We start from the raw sequence: 17,538 nt of genomic DNA on the forward strand, positions 1-17,538 counted from the left end.
AATTGTTTTCCTTGTTTATTGATGACATATAACAGCAAACGGAAGAATTAATAACTGTCCAGAATAAAAATCTTCGCATCACAGATACAGGACCAAGGAAAGGCTCTTCGAATGGAGATGATGAGGAAATTAGCTTAAATTTACAAAGGATTTTCAACAGCTCTCTTTCCACATTTCTGTTACAGCATCATCAGCAGAAGCTAAAAATCCAGATAGCAGTTCTTTTTAATCACCTTCCCCGTCTCTGTTAAGCAGCTCCAATCCTTTTCTTCTGAAAACAAGGAAATAACGCACCGCTTCCTCCTGGACGGTCAAACAAGTCCATACCTTAAGATCGGCACTTTTCCAGGCCGAGGAAAATTTGGCGGGTTTTTTCCCTTCTTCTTCTAAAAATCTATCACAATTTGCCTTTCTTCTGGACTCGAAGGAAGATACACAAATCGTTCCCCTTTTAGGTCATCACGAACCCACGTTTCCTTATTTTATTTATTAAATTTGTTTGCCGTCCATCTCGCCACGAGGCGACTCCGGACAGCTGACAAACATTAAGCCAGGTTGTTCCTTCGACCAACTGACACCCAACTAATGTAGTGTTTCTCAACCTTGACCAATTGAAGGTGAGAGGACTTCAACTCCCAGAATTCTCAGCGATGGCTTTGATGATTGGAATTCTGGGAGTTGGGGCCCACCCATCTCGGAAATTGCCGTCCCTGAACTCATGGCTCAGATTCCCTTTATCACACATAGAAGACGCCAAACAATAAGGCCATCAGGAATCAATTCCTTCTGCTTTGCACTTGCGAGGAAGTTTAACCACAAATCTTGCTCTAGAAAGGAATATAATATCTATAGGTTGCGCGGCACCTATCTATCCTGAAGGATAAATAGATAAGCTGATAAACTGATCAATTTGGGGACACTGTTGCTGTAGATTGGGAGAAATGCATGAAAAAGAGAACTTAGGGGTGGATTTTCTATGCCACCTGTTTTCTGAGCCCCAGATGTTGAGATGTTGACTCCAGCCAAAGGAAGACTCCGCTTATATCCATTCAAAATGTCATAAACTACCTCAGGGATCTGCAAATTTCTTCCAAGTTTGGTCCCATGGCAGTTGCAGAGGAGAGCTGGAGTATGCAAATTTATGGGTCTTCCTTAAGATCATCTATGCTTTTGGGCTTGCTGAAGACTGAGCCAACAATCCTCCACAGCATTGTTCCCCAGATATAAACATTTTGTTTTTATGATAATAAAAGCAAAGGGTTGAGGGGAAGGGAACCCTCCCCAAGATTTAAGGCCAGGTGTAGAGGTACACCTGGGATTAAACCCAGGGCCTTCTGCCCCACATGGCCCACCCTCTGCCCAGCCACCTCTTTTGCTAGCTTATCTTTCCCAGGAACTCCAATCAAAGGCAGGAGAGCAAACCGGAACCCAAAACGTTCACCGTTGCCTCTAATTCTCCAGCACGTTGTCCAATTTAAGAAATCCTACTCGATTATGTACCTTGGTGCATAATCAATCAAAGGTGTAAAATCAGGATGCCAGAATCGGAGCATCGGAGATCATCTACTCCAGCTCCATTTCTGAATATATTTTTTAAAAAGAACGGCCGAACAGAAAAATGACAAGTTGGATGCACATTTGGACCCAAAACAGGCATTCTTCCATGAGTGTATGAGACAGAACTCTCTCTTTTAAGAAAGTGTCACCGATACACTTGCAGTAAAAGCCATTCATTTGGGGGGGGGGGGGGTTGTTAAGGAAGCCTGCATAATAGAAGAAGGGGCATTTTTGCAGACTTAAACTTTTTAAAATATATATATATATAGATGTAAGCCTGGTTTTGCAACCAGTTAGCCAAACCTTCCTTGGTTTGTCAAACGATGAGGTCTAAAGGTGGCCTCGTCCGTATTTTGGGGAGATTCTGCCATGCTGTATGTTACCTCCCTGCTGGATCCAGGGGAGGGAAGGAGAGCCCAAATTCACAAGTTTTAATCTACATTTGCAAGTTCTTCAATCTGCCTCAGTTTTCTCATCCAGCCACTCAGCTTCCAAAGAAACCAAGTTAAGAAGGAGATTCTCGGTTTTTTTTTCCTGGCTAGAGAGAGACCTGTGTTTTTGGGGGGGCCTCTGTCTTAGCAAAGCTTCCTGGTGATTCAAGAGTTTCAACCTCACGTGTGTGGTCATCCAGGTAGCGAGCGGCAGTCTCTGCCCTGTCTTCAGAACACAACAACAGGTTTATTTCCACGCCTAACACTTTGCAGAGAAACTACGGACTAACTTTAACCCCTTCTCAATGCCCAACGTTGTCTGGTCACAGACAATACCCCTAAAAGACTCTGCGAGACCTGGCAAGGATTAGCTCCCCCCCGCCCCCCGCTTCTTAAAACCCCCCCAAGGACATCACCAACTAGCACCATGCACTGAAGCCTCACACAGCATCTGAAGGAGTTGAGGAGTGGGGTAGATTTGACCTACCTCAGTATTAACCGGCCCAAATTTCTTCGCTGCTTTTTGCAAAGCTCGGCTGCAGGGATGGGGAAGGTGGCGAAAGAGAGGCAAGCAAGGAAGGTTCCTCCTTAGTGTTCCGATCGGAGTGCTCCGAGGCCTTGGAGTGCGCCCATCATCCCCAGCCCCACAGTCCTTCCTGGGCTGGGGATGAGCAGCTTCGCCGTGCCTAAATCTTTTTGCGTCGCAAAAGCGGAAGCGACCCTCGCCCCGCGATGGGAAGGAAGGTCCCCGTGCTCTGCCGAAAAGCTCCACAGATACACGACAGCGTGGATTTTCATTTCATACAGTTCATGACACACACACGCACACGCACACACACACACACACACAAACAAAAACACCAATCAGTACTTTTTTAAAAACCTCTCCCCTTTCCTATCTCCATCTCCACCTTTAAAGGGAAGCAATTGTAGTGTGCAAAAAAATAATAATGGTCCCTCGAAGTCAACTGCTCAGGTGTGGTTTCTAAAAAAAAAAAAAAACACCCATTCCCCACCCCCACCCTCATTTCCTGAGCCTCCCTTGACTTCTTAACGATGTCCAGGTAGGCACACCTCCAACACAACCCAGCACGCACTACGGGCTTCTTCCGACAGCTAAGCTGGTGAGGAGAGACAGTCCAACCTATGTACAGGTGAATTGGAGAGGAGGCCGGGACGCCACGCTCGCCTCTATCTGGAGGTGTCCATGGTCTCGTCCGTAAAGTGATTGCAGTGTTCGATGACTTTCCTGGCACGGGAGGAAGAGGGAGGGGGAGAGAGATTAAGTGGCGGCCAACTGGCATTGCCTCTGCAGGGGAGTTTCGTATTTTAGGGCAGAGAGAGAGAGAGAGAGGGAGAGAGGGGAGATGGGGGCAAAACTGCAGGAGGGAGGAAAGGTTTGGGGGCCAGCTGCAATTTTTAATTCCGCCGGCTGTGATGGAGGAGGACTGACAACGTAGTTCCCCGGTGTTCTGTGGTCAGAAATGCCAGGAGGAGAAGGGAAAAGGAAGAGGAGGAGGAGGAGGAGGGAGGGGAAGAGGGGTAAATAGGGAGGGGAGGGCAAGAGAGCTCACCTTCCCATCTCCTGTGTTTCTGGCCGTGCTGACGCCATCTGAATCATGTCCTGCAGGAGCTGAAGGCCCCCTTCTTTGATCAACAGGGGGCAGTATTTGTCCGCTGGAGATGGAGGGAGAAAGAGGAAGCGGTTATGGGCTGGAGGTCAATGGGGGGGAGGGGCGCGCGAAACTGGGTCTGTATCTCCCCAGCCCCCTTTGGAAGAGGCCCCCTCCCTCAGCCAGATCCAGGTCGCCTCCACTGTGGCTACCTTTGATCATGCAACACACAGCAGGCAGGCAAACCTTTGGAGAGACACCTCGGAGCCCCACTTCCCGCCCAGCCCACAGGGGCCCACTGGGAGGAGGAGACTTACGGTAGACGGAGACCAGGTTGTAAAGGGCCCAGGTGGCCCAGTGTTGGCTGACGGGGGAAACCCACTGCGGGAGGAGCCTCAGAATTGGCTCAAAGGACCTGTTGGAAGGAGCACAAAAAACAGAGGAAGATCAAGGTGGGAGGAAGGGAGGGAGGGAGGGGGAAGGGAAGGAAGGAAGGGAAAGAAGGGGAGGGAGGGAGGGAGGAAAGGAAGGAAGGAGGGAGGGAGGGGGGAAGAAAGAGAGAGAAAGGAAGGAAGGAAGGGAAAGAAGGGAAGGAAGGGAGGGAGGGAGGGTGGAAGAAAAAGTAAGAGAGAGAGGAAGGAAGGAGGGAGGGAGGGAGGGAAGGAGGGAGGGAGGGAGAAGAAAGAGAGAAAGAAAGGAAGGAAGGAAGGGAGGGAGGGAGGGAGGGGGAAGGGAAGGAAGGAAGGAAAGAGAGGGGAAGGAAGGAAGGGAAAGGAGGGAGGAAGGAAAAGTAAGAGAGAGGAAGGACGGAAGGAGGGAGGGAAGGAGGGAGGGAGGGGGAAGAAAGAGAGAGAAGAAAGGAAGGAAGGAAGGATGGGAAGGGAAGGAAGGAAAAGAGAGGGAAAGGAAGGAAGGGAAAGAAGGGAATGGAAAGAAGAGAAGGGAGGAAGGGAGGAAGTAAAAGAAAGAGCGAGAGAGGAAGGAAGGAAGGAAGGAGGGAGGGAGGGAGGGAGGAAGAAATGTAGGCAGGCAGAAAGGAAGGAAAGCAGGGAGGGAGGGTGGAAGAGAAGGAGTGCAGGGAAGGAGAGAGAGGCCTGTTTGATTTATTTGTAAAAAGAATAAAGGCAAGACACAAATGAATAAATAATCAAAAATAACCCAAGCAACAACAGCTGCTCCAAACCAGGCAGGGAGACTACTAAGCACCCCAGAACAGGAAAGCTTGGGCAGGGAACCCAGGGGGTCTCCTTCAGACAGCCGACCTGCTCACCTGTAATTGATGTTCCGCCTGGAATTGACATCCCAGCGTTGAATGGCTGCCCACATTCGGTCCACCACCTGGTCCCTGCTGGGCTCAGCGATCAGCCAGGCCTCCGGCCCGTCGAACATGATGTGGGAAAGGACCCCGCAGGCGTTGTACGACACCTCGATCCCGTCGGCTTCGCTGTCTAGTAAATTGCTGCCGCAAAACGTGTATCCGGAAGTCAGGATTTTGGCCCCCCAAAGAGCGTGAGGTCAGGACCCCTTCAAAAAAAAAAACAACCACCCATGCCCACCGCCCAAAACCATTGCAAGCCTGGAAGGGACCCCAGAGGCCATCTAGTTCAGCCTTTTCAACTTTGCCCACCAGATCGGCTCCAAGCCCCACACCCCACAACAGCTCTTTTTTTTGGGGGGGGGCTGCAATGCACGGCAGGGATTCACCTGAAGACGCTGATGAACTGGGAGGTCATAAGCTGAGGACGGAGAGCTTGGACTTCGGCTACGTTGCCCAAAAGGCCCAGCATGTTGCGGTGCAGCTCCTGTTTGTTTGGAAATTCCTGCGGGGGGAAGAGCCAGCCCGTTGGGACAAAAATCTCCGCAGCCCAGCCAGCCATGGACTGACAGGACCCTATACAGGGAGTCCCTCGACTTACGAACCCAGCATGGAGCCCAGAATTCGTGTCGCTGAGTGAGACACCCGTTAAAGTGGATTTTAAGAGGATGGATGGAGAAGGGCTCCCACCCCCACCCCACCTCCCACTTTGGCCAATACCAAGCCAAGAAGAAATCAAGTCAACGTGGACACGCACTTTCAAGCACTCCAGGAAGAGTTTCATGCCGCTGTGGTTCAGGAACATCTCGCAGTTGCTTGGCGTCTCGTCGGTGATGTTCCACAAAGCACTCCAGGAGAACTCCATCACCTGATCGCACTTTTCGAGCCGAGGAAAGGGGGGGGGGGGAGAAAAAGACCGGGTTTTTTTTTTGCCAAAGGAGGGGGATTCTGGCAGAAGCAGTGTGGCACAGGGGTTAAGGTCTTTGGACTAGGACAGCGGTGAGTAACCTTTTTGGGGGCTCCTGTGTTCCTCGTGTGCCAGCACCCAAAAGGCAATGCTCACGGGGACCCCACACTCCCTGCATATGTGCACACGCCTCCCACCCACCCACACACACACACACACCCTGCTCATGCACACCAGATTCCCGACAATCAGCTGCCGGGCAGGCGGTGTGAATGCATGCAGAGTAGACCTGCTCTGGGTGAGCGCTCCTGTGCCGGCAGTAATGGCTCTGCGTGCCGCTTCCGGCACGCATGCCACAGGTTTGCCATCATGGGACAAGGGGGGAGGGCAGGCAGCCCCTCAGCTATGAATGCGTCCTGGGAAACTTCACGCCATCCTTCTCTCTCTCTGTCTAGCCGAACTCCCAGTGGAGGGCAGGAGAGCAGAGAATTCCCTTTGGCTGGAGGGGGAAGGTGGAATATGAAATCCAGGAAATCTGAAACTTACTATTTTATCCCCCAATTTCTTCTGGATCAGCTTCAGCATGGTCTGTCGGAAGAAAAGAACGAAGACCTGAGTTACAGACGGGGTGTGTGCGTGTGTGTGTGGGTGCTGAATGGCAGAGGATGCCAATGGAGGGGTTCAGACTTCGCCCTTGGATGGTTTGAGGGGAAGAGGTTCATCTGTCACCTTTAACGTCGTCAAAATGAAAGTCGTCTTCTTCTTTTTATAGCAGACAAAAAAAACCCAATCAAGCAGCTCTTTAGATTAAAAAAAAAACAACTTTTTTTGTGTGGATAGGCTAGTCTAGTGTTTCTCAACCTTAGCAAAGTGAAGAAAGGTGGACTTCAACTCCCAGAATTCCCCAGCTGGCCACGAAGGTGCTGGGCTGCACATGCCTGACTCCCTCGACCGTTTTATCATGTTTTAGCCTCCAGTCATCTTGGTTGCTCTTTTCTGAGTGCCTTTTTTCTATCAAACCCAACATGTCAAACCCAACATGAGAAGAATTGGAGGCAGGATCCCACCGGGCCTCCACAAAGAGTTGTGATGGCTGCCCCCCCATCAGTGGTCTCACAATCACACTTGAGGCTCTCGGCAAGCACCGCCGAATGCAGCAAAAGCAATTATTTTATGTAAAGTGGTAAGCAATTCCTTCACACACACACACACACACACACACGCGTGTGAACCAAATTGCCAAAAGTCTAACAACAGCTCAACCGCATCCTCCACGCCGCCGCCGCCACCACAGGTGAGGAGGCGGCCCAGGTTGCTCTTCCAACCAAACCCACCGTGACGAACCCCATCCGGCCGACGGCCTCCTTGTGGTCGTTGTCCACCTGGCAGACCAGGGCGTTGCAGAGGTGCACGGCGATGCGCTGGATGGACTCGTCCTGCCGCGTCGGGTTGAGGATGCTGAGCAGCAGCTCGTTGACCCGCTGGTACTGGAATTCCAGCTCTTCGGGGATGCTGAAATTGCACAAGGTGAGGCAGCAGTTCCGTTGCACCTGCGGACAAAAACACCTGGGTGAGCCAGCCGGGAAGACCGACCACGCGGGTTTTTGGGGGGATGCTGCCATTCTTCCCATCTTTGCAGGTAGTCCTTGACTTGCAACCGTTCGTTTAGCGACTAAGTCACAACCGGCACAGAAGAAAAGTGACTTATTTCCATTTTTCACACTTATGACCCTGGGGGCATCCCCAGGGTCGCGTGATCAAAATTCCAGAAAGAGGTAAAGGGGAACGAGACGCTCACCGTGACTTCCTGGTAGGACTCCATGCCGTTCAGCACCACCTGGATGACTTGCTGCCGTAGCCTGGTGCTCTGCTGCGGGCGGTACTCAGAGTTGGTGAGGTAGAAGAGGGCGGCGCTTCCCGTGACTTGGATGTTCTTGTCGTACTTGTGACATTTCAGGGCGGTGATGACCAGCTGCAGAAACGGGGAGAAGGGGTGTTATTTTCATGCCTTTCGCCCTTCTGGATGGGTAGCCTTATAAAGAATTCTATTCTATTCTATTCTATTCTATTCTATTCTATTCTATTCTATTCTATTCTATTCTATTCTATTCCTCGTTCTATTCCTCGTTCTATTCTATTCTATTCTATTCTATTCTATTCTATTCCTCGTTCTATTCTATTCTATTCTATTCTATTCTATTCTATTCTATTCTATTCCTCGTTCTATTCCTCGTTCTATTCTATTCTATTCTATTCTATTCTATTCTATTCTATTCTACTCTATTCTATACTCCACTCTACTCTACTCTACTCTATTCTATCATTCTATTCTATTCTATTCTATTCTATTCTCTACTCTATTCTATCATTCTATTCTATTCTATTCTATTCTATTCTATTCTATTCTATTCCTCGTTCTATTCTATTCTATTCTATTCTATTCTATTCTATTCTATTCTATTCTATTCTATTCCTCGTTCTATTCCTCGTTCTATTCTATTCTATTCTATTCTATTCTATTCTATTCTATTCTATTCTATTCTATTCTATTCTATTCTATTCTATTCTATTCCATCCCATTTCCATTCCATATTCTATTTACAACCTTTGCAGCATCTCGCAGTTTTGTGATAAAAATTTGGTGCTTATTCGTTTACAGGAGAAGCTGAGTTTTCAAATTTGCTTAATGACCGCGATTTAAAAGGTCAGAAAGATTGGACCACGACTCACTTAAGAACCACCTTGTTCAGCAACAGGAATTGTGATCCCAATTGTGTTTGTAAGTAGAGGACTACTCCTACTAGTTTTGGCTCGGGGACAGGGTGGTGGGTGGCGGGGGGAAGCTGGTGTTGGAAAACGAAGAGGAGGAGGCATTAAACTGGGAAGCCAGCTTAACTTGGCCAGATAGATCTGGCATCTGCTGCATTTCAGCCCAAGGGAATTGGGGAGAAAGACAAATAAAGGATGCAGCTACCTGGGATTTTCCTTGGTAGCACATTAAGCAAAAAAAAAAAAAAAAAAACATAATTAAACTGCCTGAGCTGTGGAAAAAAAACATCCCCATGGAAATCAAATTGGCCTCATCTGGGTCGGTCTTCAAAGAGGCCTGGAAAAAAAATGATTTTTGCCCCAGTAAGGTGCGCTTGTACGGATAGTCCTCAACTTACAATTTCTGCCGTTAAGTGAGACATTTGTTAAGTGAGCTTTGCCCCATTTTACAACCTTCCTTGACACAGTTGTTTAAATGAATCCAGCTTCCCCATTGACTTTGCTTGCAACAGGATCCCAAAAGGGGATCGCACAGCAACGGTCGTTAAGTATAACCAGTTTGCCAAGCACCTGAATTTTGACCACCTGACCATGGGGAGGCTTCAAAGGTCGTAACTGTGAAAAACGATCCTAAGTCACTTTATTCGATGGCATTGTAACTTTTTTAAAAAGTTTTTTATTTTTTATATTTCAAATACATCTCTTTTAATGAACAGCATTGTTCCAGGTTTTCACATTTCCATATAAAGATGACCTTGGTTATATATTCATCTTTCCCATTTAGTCTCATATCATATCATATTTTCATATTTACTCTAAATTTTCTCAGGTATTCCTATAGTCTTCCAATTTATTTTATATATTTTCTATTCCTTTCTTAACTTATTTTCTTTTTTGTTTTAAATATCTTCGTCTTCGTTATACTTTATATTTTAATCTCTCACATTTGCAATTTCATTAGATATTCTTATTTCATTATTGCAAAAGCTCAATCTTAATTCCAATAATTCAAAAAAGTTTCCCCTTTGATTACTAATTTGAGTGTGTACCACCCCTTTAATTTATACACCATTTAATTAACTCCCCTTTCATTCATAATAGTAATTTACCACAATGTATGTACTTTTTAATTATCGCCTTGCAATTTAGTAATAATAATCTCCTAATAACTACTTTACACACATACATTTTAGGCCAGATTCCGCATGGTATTTTCCCCTTCAATTACATTAAATCATTTATAAATTGTAACTTTGAACAGCCATTAAATGAACTGTGGTAAGTGAAGGACTACGCTGGTAGCACAAAAGGATGCAGCCCCTGGGAATTTCGCAACCCTCCAACAGGAGGCTGGGCTGGACCTGAGCCCCTTTTCCTCCCCCTGGGGCAGCCCCCCCTCACCTTGAGGGCTCTCAAGAGCTGGGTGCAGCGTTCGATCCGCACGATGTCGAAGAGGATATTGAGGGCTCGCGAAGTGATATCCTGCCGGTGTTCGGTGTACGCCTCAATGGCGTTGAGAACCTGCTCCTCATTCTTCTCCCCGGTCACCTGGTGTGGTTAAAAGAGGAGGCGGGTCAGAGGCCGGGAAGGAGACAAGCAAGGAAAAGCCTTACACCCACCCACCCACCCACACACACACACACAGCCCTGGCTGGACTCTGTTTTTACCTTGTAGGCCGGGATGTGCGTGACGTGGCAAAGAGAGACCTCGAACAGCCCCAAGAACTGCAGTGGTCTTTTCAGGTTCCGGAAGGGAGCAATGCTGCTTTTCCCTGGGTTGGTGCTGAAAGAACCGACGGGAGAAGTGAACTGTGATGACCCAAAGGGGCGTGGCACAAAAGCAACAAAGTCACAAAAGTAGGTAAAGTCCCTTTAATTCCTCCAACTTGGCCCCCCAATGTCCAGTTATCATTGGCTGGAGAGAAAACTCTCCCAAGAACAGTTTTTAAAGGGAAGAAATTCCATCCGAACCCAAAGTACATATAAATTATAAATAAAAACCAACACAAACCACGCTGCAGCAATTAACGGAACAGGGCAGGATAAGGAATGGGAGACTACAAAAGGTAATGAAACACACAGAGTTGGGAGGATGCCAGAACCCAGATATGCCTTGACAAACAAAGATAATGTGCGCAAACACCCTTTTAATCCTGTTTTCCCAGCTGCAGCTAATGAAGGGAATCAGGGCCTTTTTCTCCCCCATAACTCATGTTGCTCCCTTATTCGTTCCTCCCTGTGTGCCCTGTGTTCCTCCCTGTGTGCCCTGTGTGAAGAAGGGGTGGGTCTGGGTCTTTCTCTGAATGCCCAGCCGGACTGTGCCCTTCCCCAGTTTCCTCCACAGCCACCGGAGCCACACTCCCACTCCCTGTCAGCTGTTCCCCCTCCCCTCGGAATCATGACATGAACAGGCCGTGCAAATAATGTAGCATCATAGAGCTGGAAGGGATCTCGGAGGTCTTCTAATCCAACCCCCTGCTGAGGCAGGGAATTGTGGGTCATGAAATGAGGAGCCGCAGTTCAACCCCCGAGCTGCAAAGATCCTCCTCTGTTGATACCTTCTCCCTTCACGGTCAGCACTGTCCCACACACCTGGGCTGGTCTGTTTTCTCGTCCAAGCAGGCGACGGTGCAGTTGTCCAGCATGGTGTGACCCGAGATATCCAGAGAAGTCAGGTTGCTCAGATTCTCCACGAAGAGATTCAGGACTTTGCGGGTCAGCTTGAATTTGTAATAACTGGACAGGCAGTCTCGGGAGATGTCTAAATGTCTGAAGGCAAACGGGAAAGAGATTCTCTATCATCCATGTCACAGTTGTCCCAAAGGTGCTTTTCCCCCCGCCCCAAAAAAAGCAACTGGACTTGAAGACGTTTCGCTTCTCGTCCAGGAAGCTTCTTCAGTTCTGAAGAACTTCTGAAGATGTGAAAAGGTTCTTCAGAACTGAAGAAGCTTCTTGGATGAGAAGCGAAACATCTTCAAGGAAAAATCCAAGAAAGTCCCGTTGCCTCTTGAGAAAGCACTTCTGGGAAGGAGTCAAGTTTTCCAACTTAGATATTTATTAAAGGGCACAAGCTTTCGTGTTATTTTTGCTGGCCGACAAAGCTTAATAGTTAATAACTACCGGTCTGGTTTTGGGTTAGTATAGACCAATGTTTCCCAACCGTAGCAACTTGGTAGGCAGCTGGCATGACCTTGAAGCAGCCTCTTGAGAAGTTTCAGTGCTTACTTTCAATTTCCCCCAAGTCTCCTCCCAGAGTTCATGGCAGTTTGACACCGAATAGTAACAAAGCACAATCATGAGGTGGCAGCTGACCGGGGTGGGAGGGTGGGGAGAGAAAAAATATGTCTGGCTCAGGATGTGTACTGATTCTAATGACACATGCAAAGGTCATAAAACTTTGCACATGAGCCGTAAAGTTACTTTTTACTGGAAATTCTTATCTAAAGGTCTTGTTTCGTTTTGTGATGCTTATCAATTCCTGGTTTATTCAAGTTTCATTTTCCCTTGTTTCTTTTTTCTTGTTTTTCCTCTCCTCCCCTATCTAAAAAAAATGTAGCAATCCTTTCAGAAAGACTGACCTGAGTTTCCGCAGCTGAGCTATCACCTGAATATGCTCCTCGCAGAGATCCATATTGTACAGCACCAAGGAGGCGAGGCTGTCCTTCCACTGGGTCAGGAAGTGGATGTCGTTGAGCTGGATCCAGGAGAGATCCAGGGCGGCGAGGGAGGCCAGCGGCCGCAGGAGACTTTCCACGTTGATCCCTTCAATCAACCGGCCCAGATTGAGGAAACGTAGCCGCCGGAAGCCTTCAAAAGTAAAGTCCTTCACCAAGACTTGCCGGGTGGGGTTGAAGTCATCCTCGCAGCCGCCCGGGTTCTCCTCTTCGTAAAAGAAGTTGGTGCAGCCGAAGAGGCTGAGCGACACCAGGGTGGGGCTGAAGCTGCCCAGGGTCTGGAGGCTCTTCGCCGTCAACTTCTCGCAGTTGGTCAAGAAAAGCTCAACCAGGTCCTGCAAACAAAGCAAAGGGGAGCGTGAAGGGATGTGTGGAGGACCTTGGGGGATCAAGGGAAGCACTGCTTCCTTACCTAGGCTCAAGCCAGGCCTTCTTAAGGGGCTGTCATGTCTTATAGAAGACCCAATCTAGGATTTCAAAGAAGCATGCCCACAGAAGGAGCATCCATGCAAACACAGTTACCCAATAGATGGGTGAAATGGACAGTGAGGACGGCCTTGTGGGAGGAAGCACCAAGGACCCCACAAATAAAATCTTCAGGCTGCCTCCTGGTTTCGAATCACTAGAAGCCAACGTTCTCAACTCACGCACACTTTGCAACGGGAAGGGGTACAAAGAAATTTCCGACACAACGGGAAAGGACGTGTCCCCTTACTTGCTTCCGAATGGCCTCCAGGTCTTGATCCTGGACAATGTCGTCTCGCAAGTGGATGCGGGCAAGCCGAGTGCTCCGAGGATCCGAAAAGAGACTAAAAAAGTTTTCATTGTGTTCAAACAAGGTGTCTGCGTTGACCAGGTCCACGTAGCTAGGAAAGAAAAAAAGAAAGAAAGAAAAGAAAAGACAGGCGTCAAGGCAACCCACCAGAAGCTGCAGATGCAACCTAGAGAGAAATGTAAATACTTGTAACTTACTCATTGACCAGCCTGTCGCAGATCTCGCTTGGAAGGAAAATATCCGTCTGGAGGCGGAAACTCTCATTGTCCAACAAGTAGCAGAGAGTCCCTTCCAGGTTGTGAAGACAATAATCTATGCACAAAGTCATCAGAGACTCCGGGCTGTCGGAAGCCATCTTGGGGCAGTGGAGGATGGGAAAAGGGGAAGGGAGAACGTGAAGTCAACTTAGCGATTCCTCTTCTGGGGTTTTCCTGGAATATCCCTCCAGAGAGATTTCTGAGTGGACTTTGAAGTATATTTCCAGGCAGCTGCGGTCAAAAGCAAAACAATAATTTTTAAATACAGGTAGTCCTTGACTTACAACAGTTCACTGTTACAACAGCACTGAAAAAGAGCATAATAACAATTCAGCGTCCCACAAGAGAAACTGTGGAAGGACATTTTTCTGATGAGTACAAACTGACTGCAGCAACCTAGAACACCAGAAAAAAGAAACAGACCAATTATACAACATCTTCCAACACAATGAATGTCCACGTGACTTTATCAAAATGTGCCTGACCACACAACCCACTACAGCATGGCCGTCACAAGATGTGAAAAGGGCAACACTACTAAACATAAAAAAAAAATCTCAGAAACATCCACCAGACTATTACAACCAGATGGCACAAACCACAGCACACAAATCAACTAAAGCTCTCCAAAACAGCTTATGTAAACCAACAGATCAGCAGCACCAGAAGAAAAAAATTGAGCCCAAAATTTATGTATGTAGGACAGAAAGGCAAAAGACCAGTAAATCACATTCATGAACACCAACTAGCGGTCAGAAGAAATGATTAAAAAGTCCTTAATCTCACAATGTATGGACAGACTCAACCATAGCTTCATAACAGACACTGTGAGCATTCTAGACCAAGCAAATCCAAAAATTATAGAGAATTCTGAGAAGCCTGCCACTCAGAGAAATCAGCTATCAACAGGCACATAGAGATAAACCACATTTACCCATCGGTCAAAAGAGACAATCGAAAAGCAAAGGAAAGAAAAAGAGCAGAATGCATGCTCTCCAGCGAACAGCAACCAGATAAGCAGGGCTTAGCACCAGACACACAATCAAGAAGAAAACCATACCTTAATCAGGAAAAATATCAAGGAGAAAACCACAACCCTACCAACACTAGCAGGCCAAGCTATTGTATATAAAAAGGGAGCCAAAACCACACTGACTAGCACTGATGTTACCTAGGATAACAAAACATTTGCAAGCAAAGAACCAAGCTCAGAAGCACCAAGGACAGCACAATTTCAAATTTGTATGATATCAATTCAGGGAGTTGAATTCTAATTAATAGAACACCATAATATAAAAAGCGGGGGAGGATTTTGTATGTCGTGTGAATTCATCCTTAGCATTAAATGGGACTATGAACACAGCTTCCAAAGCCGACTTTTATGGGCCATTAATCACAGCAAAAGCATGCAGAAAGTTAAAATGTCACATAAAATACCGATGATTATCAAGGCTGCCTTTTAAGTTAAGGGTACAGAGAATCATTTTGTTAAAAGAAAACATAAACTGAATTTATATTGGGTGTTCTACATCAATTCTCCCGGCCAAAGGGCCAACATCACAAGATAATATAACAAGGCAAGTTGTGCCAAGTATAAACTCCAACATCTCAAAGAGAATTCTGTGGATGATGCCCAACTAGGAAAAAATGAATTCAACCTCTCCATCTAATCCAGTTTTGTTTTTTTTTTCAAATTTGGCAATTTAACCGATTAAATAATAATAATAATAATTATGTAATAAATAATAATAGAACAAGAGAGTTAGAAGGGACCTTGGAGGTCTTCTAGTCCAACCCCTGTTCAGGCAGGAAACCCTATACCATTTTCAGACAAATGGCTGTCCAGCCTCTTCTTAAAAACTTCCAGTGTTGGGGCAATCACAGCTTTGGGAGGCTAGTTGTTCCCCTGGTTTATTGTTATAACTGTCAGGAAATTTCTCCTTCAAGGAGAGGCTGGGGAGGCCAACTTTAAGGGAGGAGGGCTTCAGCACCCAGGATTCCCCAGACAGTGGAAAAACACTGATCTCGCCCATCTCACTGGGTTACAAGGATGAAAAAATTCCCTTGCTTTTTATAAGCATAGAGCAGTGGTTTCCTTTTCCTTTTTATTTTTCAGTTTTCCTCCTTTGATCCGTTGACCTCCCTTGTAAAAGTCCTGCTTTTTCTACATTACTGCCATCACGGTCTTGGGTTGTTAGGATTCTGCAGGGGCAAAGCCACCTAAAGAGCCCCGTTTAAAAGAGGGGGTGGGTCTGAAGAGGGATCCACCCCGTGCCTTCAATATCGACTGTCACTAAAGGATCTCAATCGGAGGATCCCCAAGGATGCTGGGTTTTCTTTTCTTTTCGTCTTCTTATTTTCTTTTCCAAAAGGCAACTGGACTGAAAACAAAACCCAGTTGGCTTTTGAAAGGAGCAGGGGTGGGTGGGTGGGTGGGGATCACCGTGACCTGAGGATCTCCAGAGAGATCCCACCAGATCCCTGCCAGCAAGAGCGCCCAGACCTGCTTCTCCTTCGGGCTCAGCCAAGCTGGGGAGCAGCAGGTGCCGGACTACAACTCCCATCCTCCTCCTCCTCCTCCTCCTCCTCCCCACCCTCCTCCCAGAGCCCCCTCCCCCCCACGCACACACCGATCCCGGGGGCGCCAGGTTGGGGGGGAGGCGGGGGCTTCCTTCCCCTCCGGCGTCGTCAAGGGGGGAGCCCGCCTGGCACTGCCGGAGACCCCTCCCCACAACCCGCGGGCTGCCGTCCTCCGCACTCACCGGACTCCCCGCCTGGCTGGGGAGGGGGGGCGGTGTGGGGGGGCGGGAGGGAAACGAAGCTCCGCCTCGCCGCTGGTTCCGTTTCCGGCGCGGGAGAGACAGAGAGAGAGAGAGAGAGAGAGAGAGGTTCCCACCGGGGTCCGCTCTCCCCGTTCCTTTTCCCTGGCGTTGCATTGGCAGCGGCCGCCGCTGTCAACAAACCCTTACGTCACTTCCGGCAGCCATGCCTTTCCATCGCTTTCTTTCTCTCCCCCCCCTCGCGTACTTAGGGGTGCAGCGAGAAAAGCCTCCCTCCCCCAAAAAAAAAATCACTCCGGGAAACAGAGGCGGATGCCAGGGAGTTCCGCCGCACTTCCTCGCCACCAAGCAGCCCACCTCACCTCCTTGGGGTGGGGGGGGCTGATGGGGTTGTAGTCCAACCCCTGAAGTTGCCCTGGAATGAGCTCATAATCCTCCCCCCCCCCATCCCCCCCACCCAAGGATTATGGGGCCGTTAGAGAATCCTTGGGCTACCTACAGGGGAAGGAAGGCAGCCTCAGGATTGTGGTAGGCAATTCCCCCCCTTTGTTTAGGCTGAAGAGAAAATAGGGTTGTTTTTTTTCCCTTAAGGGGAGGAGAAGGTCAGCCCCAACTGCTTAGGAGGTGTGTGGTCAGAAGCCCCCCTCTGCCCTGACAAGGATGTATTTTGCACCCATGACCCCAGCTGAGCAGCCTTCAAGGGCAGCCCTGCCTAAGGCGCATTGCAGTAGTCCAGGTACCTTTTGCTTGGTCCCACTTTATAAGAGCTGCTTCAAGCGTTTCCTCCTTCAAATGTTTGGAGGGGCACGTCTGTTGGACAGCAGCACCAACAGTCAGACAGACACTGAATGGATAGATTGACAGATATAGAATAGATAGATAGAACACATAAACAGATGGATAGATCGATCACTATACAGAAGACATGGATAAAATGGATGGATGGATGGATGGATGGATGGATGGATAGGCAGACAGACAGACGATAGATAAGATGGATGGATGGACAGATAAGATAGATGACATGGCTGGACAGAGAACATGGATAAGATGTATGTATGTACGTATGTATAGCTGGATGGATGGATGGATGGATGGATGACATCGATAGACAGAAGACATGGATAGACATGGATAGAAGGCATGGATGGATGCATGGATGGATAGATAAACATGAATAAGATGTATGGAGGATGGATGGATGGGTAGGTAGGTAGGTGGATGGATGGATGGATAGATTGCTCTCTTACACACATCTACATAAGTACAAGATATATACATTCAAACATGTATACCGTATATATTTTTGCCATCTGATATTTTATTGATTGATTTATCAAATTTTTACACTATCCATCTCACCTAAGTGAGTCTGGGCGTTGTTTACAAACAACGTAATAAAATAATATAAAAATATGACTAAAACACAGTGCTGTAAATGTCTTAGCCAAACTATTTTG

The 17,538-nt window shown here is 47.7% G+C and overlaps 2 protein-coding genes across 3 annotated transcripts in view; one reads left to right on the forward strand and one right to left on the reverse strand.

The window, feature by feature from the left end:
- Positions 1–16,247, reverse strand: ZER1 (zyg-11 related cell cycle regulator). 2 transcript variants are annotated; one of them, XM_026685837.2, is made up of 16 exons: positions 16,061–16,247; positions 13,239–13,529; positions 12,982–13,132; positions 12,171–12,601; positions 11,185–11,361; positions 10,261–10,375; positions 9,994–10,140; positions 7,622–7,795; positions 7,158–7,373; positions 6,370–6,411; positions 5,674–5,793; positions 5,306–5,421; positions 4,872–5,060; positions 3,919–4,016; positions 3,563–3,665; positions 1–3,237 (listed from the first exon to the last, which is right to left on the reverse strand). In XM_026685837.2, exons 2-16 carry the CDS (start codon positions 13,394–13,396, stop codon positions 3,180–3,182), a joined length of 2,295 nt encoding a protein of 764 aa, XP_026541622.1. In that variant the 5' UTR covers positions 13,397–13,529; positions 16,061–16,247; the 3' UTR covers positions 1–3,179. The 2 variants fall into 2 exon arrangements, with proteins under 2 accessions (XP_026541622.1, XP_026541623.1); XM_026685838.2 differs by having other exon boundaries at positions 15,929–16,220.
- The window catches only part of TBC1D13 (TBC1 domain family member 13), a 16,020-nt gene continuing 14,649 nt past the window's right edge, over positions 16,168–17,538 (forward strand). Inside the window, exon 1 of the mRNA XM_087943894.1 lies at positions 16,168–16,814. The gene's annotated coding sequence lies outside the window, so the exon portion shown is untranslated. The remainder of the gene's footprint in view (positions 16,815–17,538) is intronic.

Source organism: Notechis scutatus, chromosome 15, assembly GCF_049901735.1.
Source record: "Notechis scutatus isolate UNSWTSFEM ecotype Mainland chromosome 15, rNotScu1.2, whole genome shotgun sequence".
NCBI classification, from domain to species: Eukaryota; Metazoa; Chordata; class Lepidosauria; order Squamata; family Elapidae; genus Notechis; species Notechis scutatus.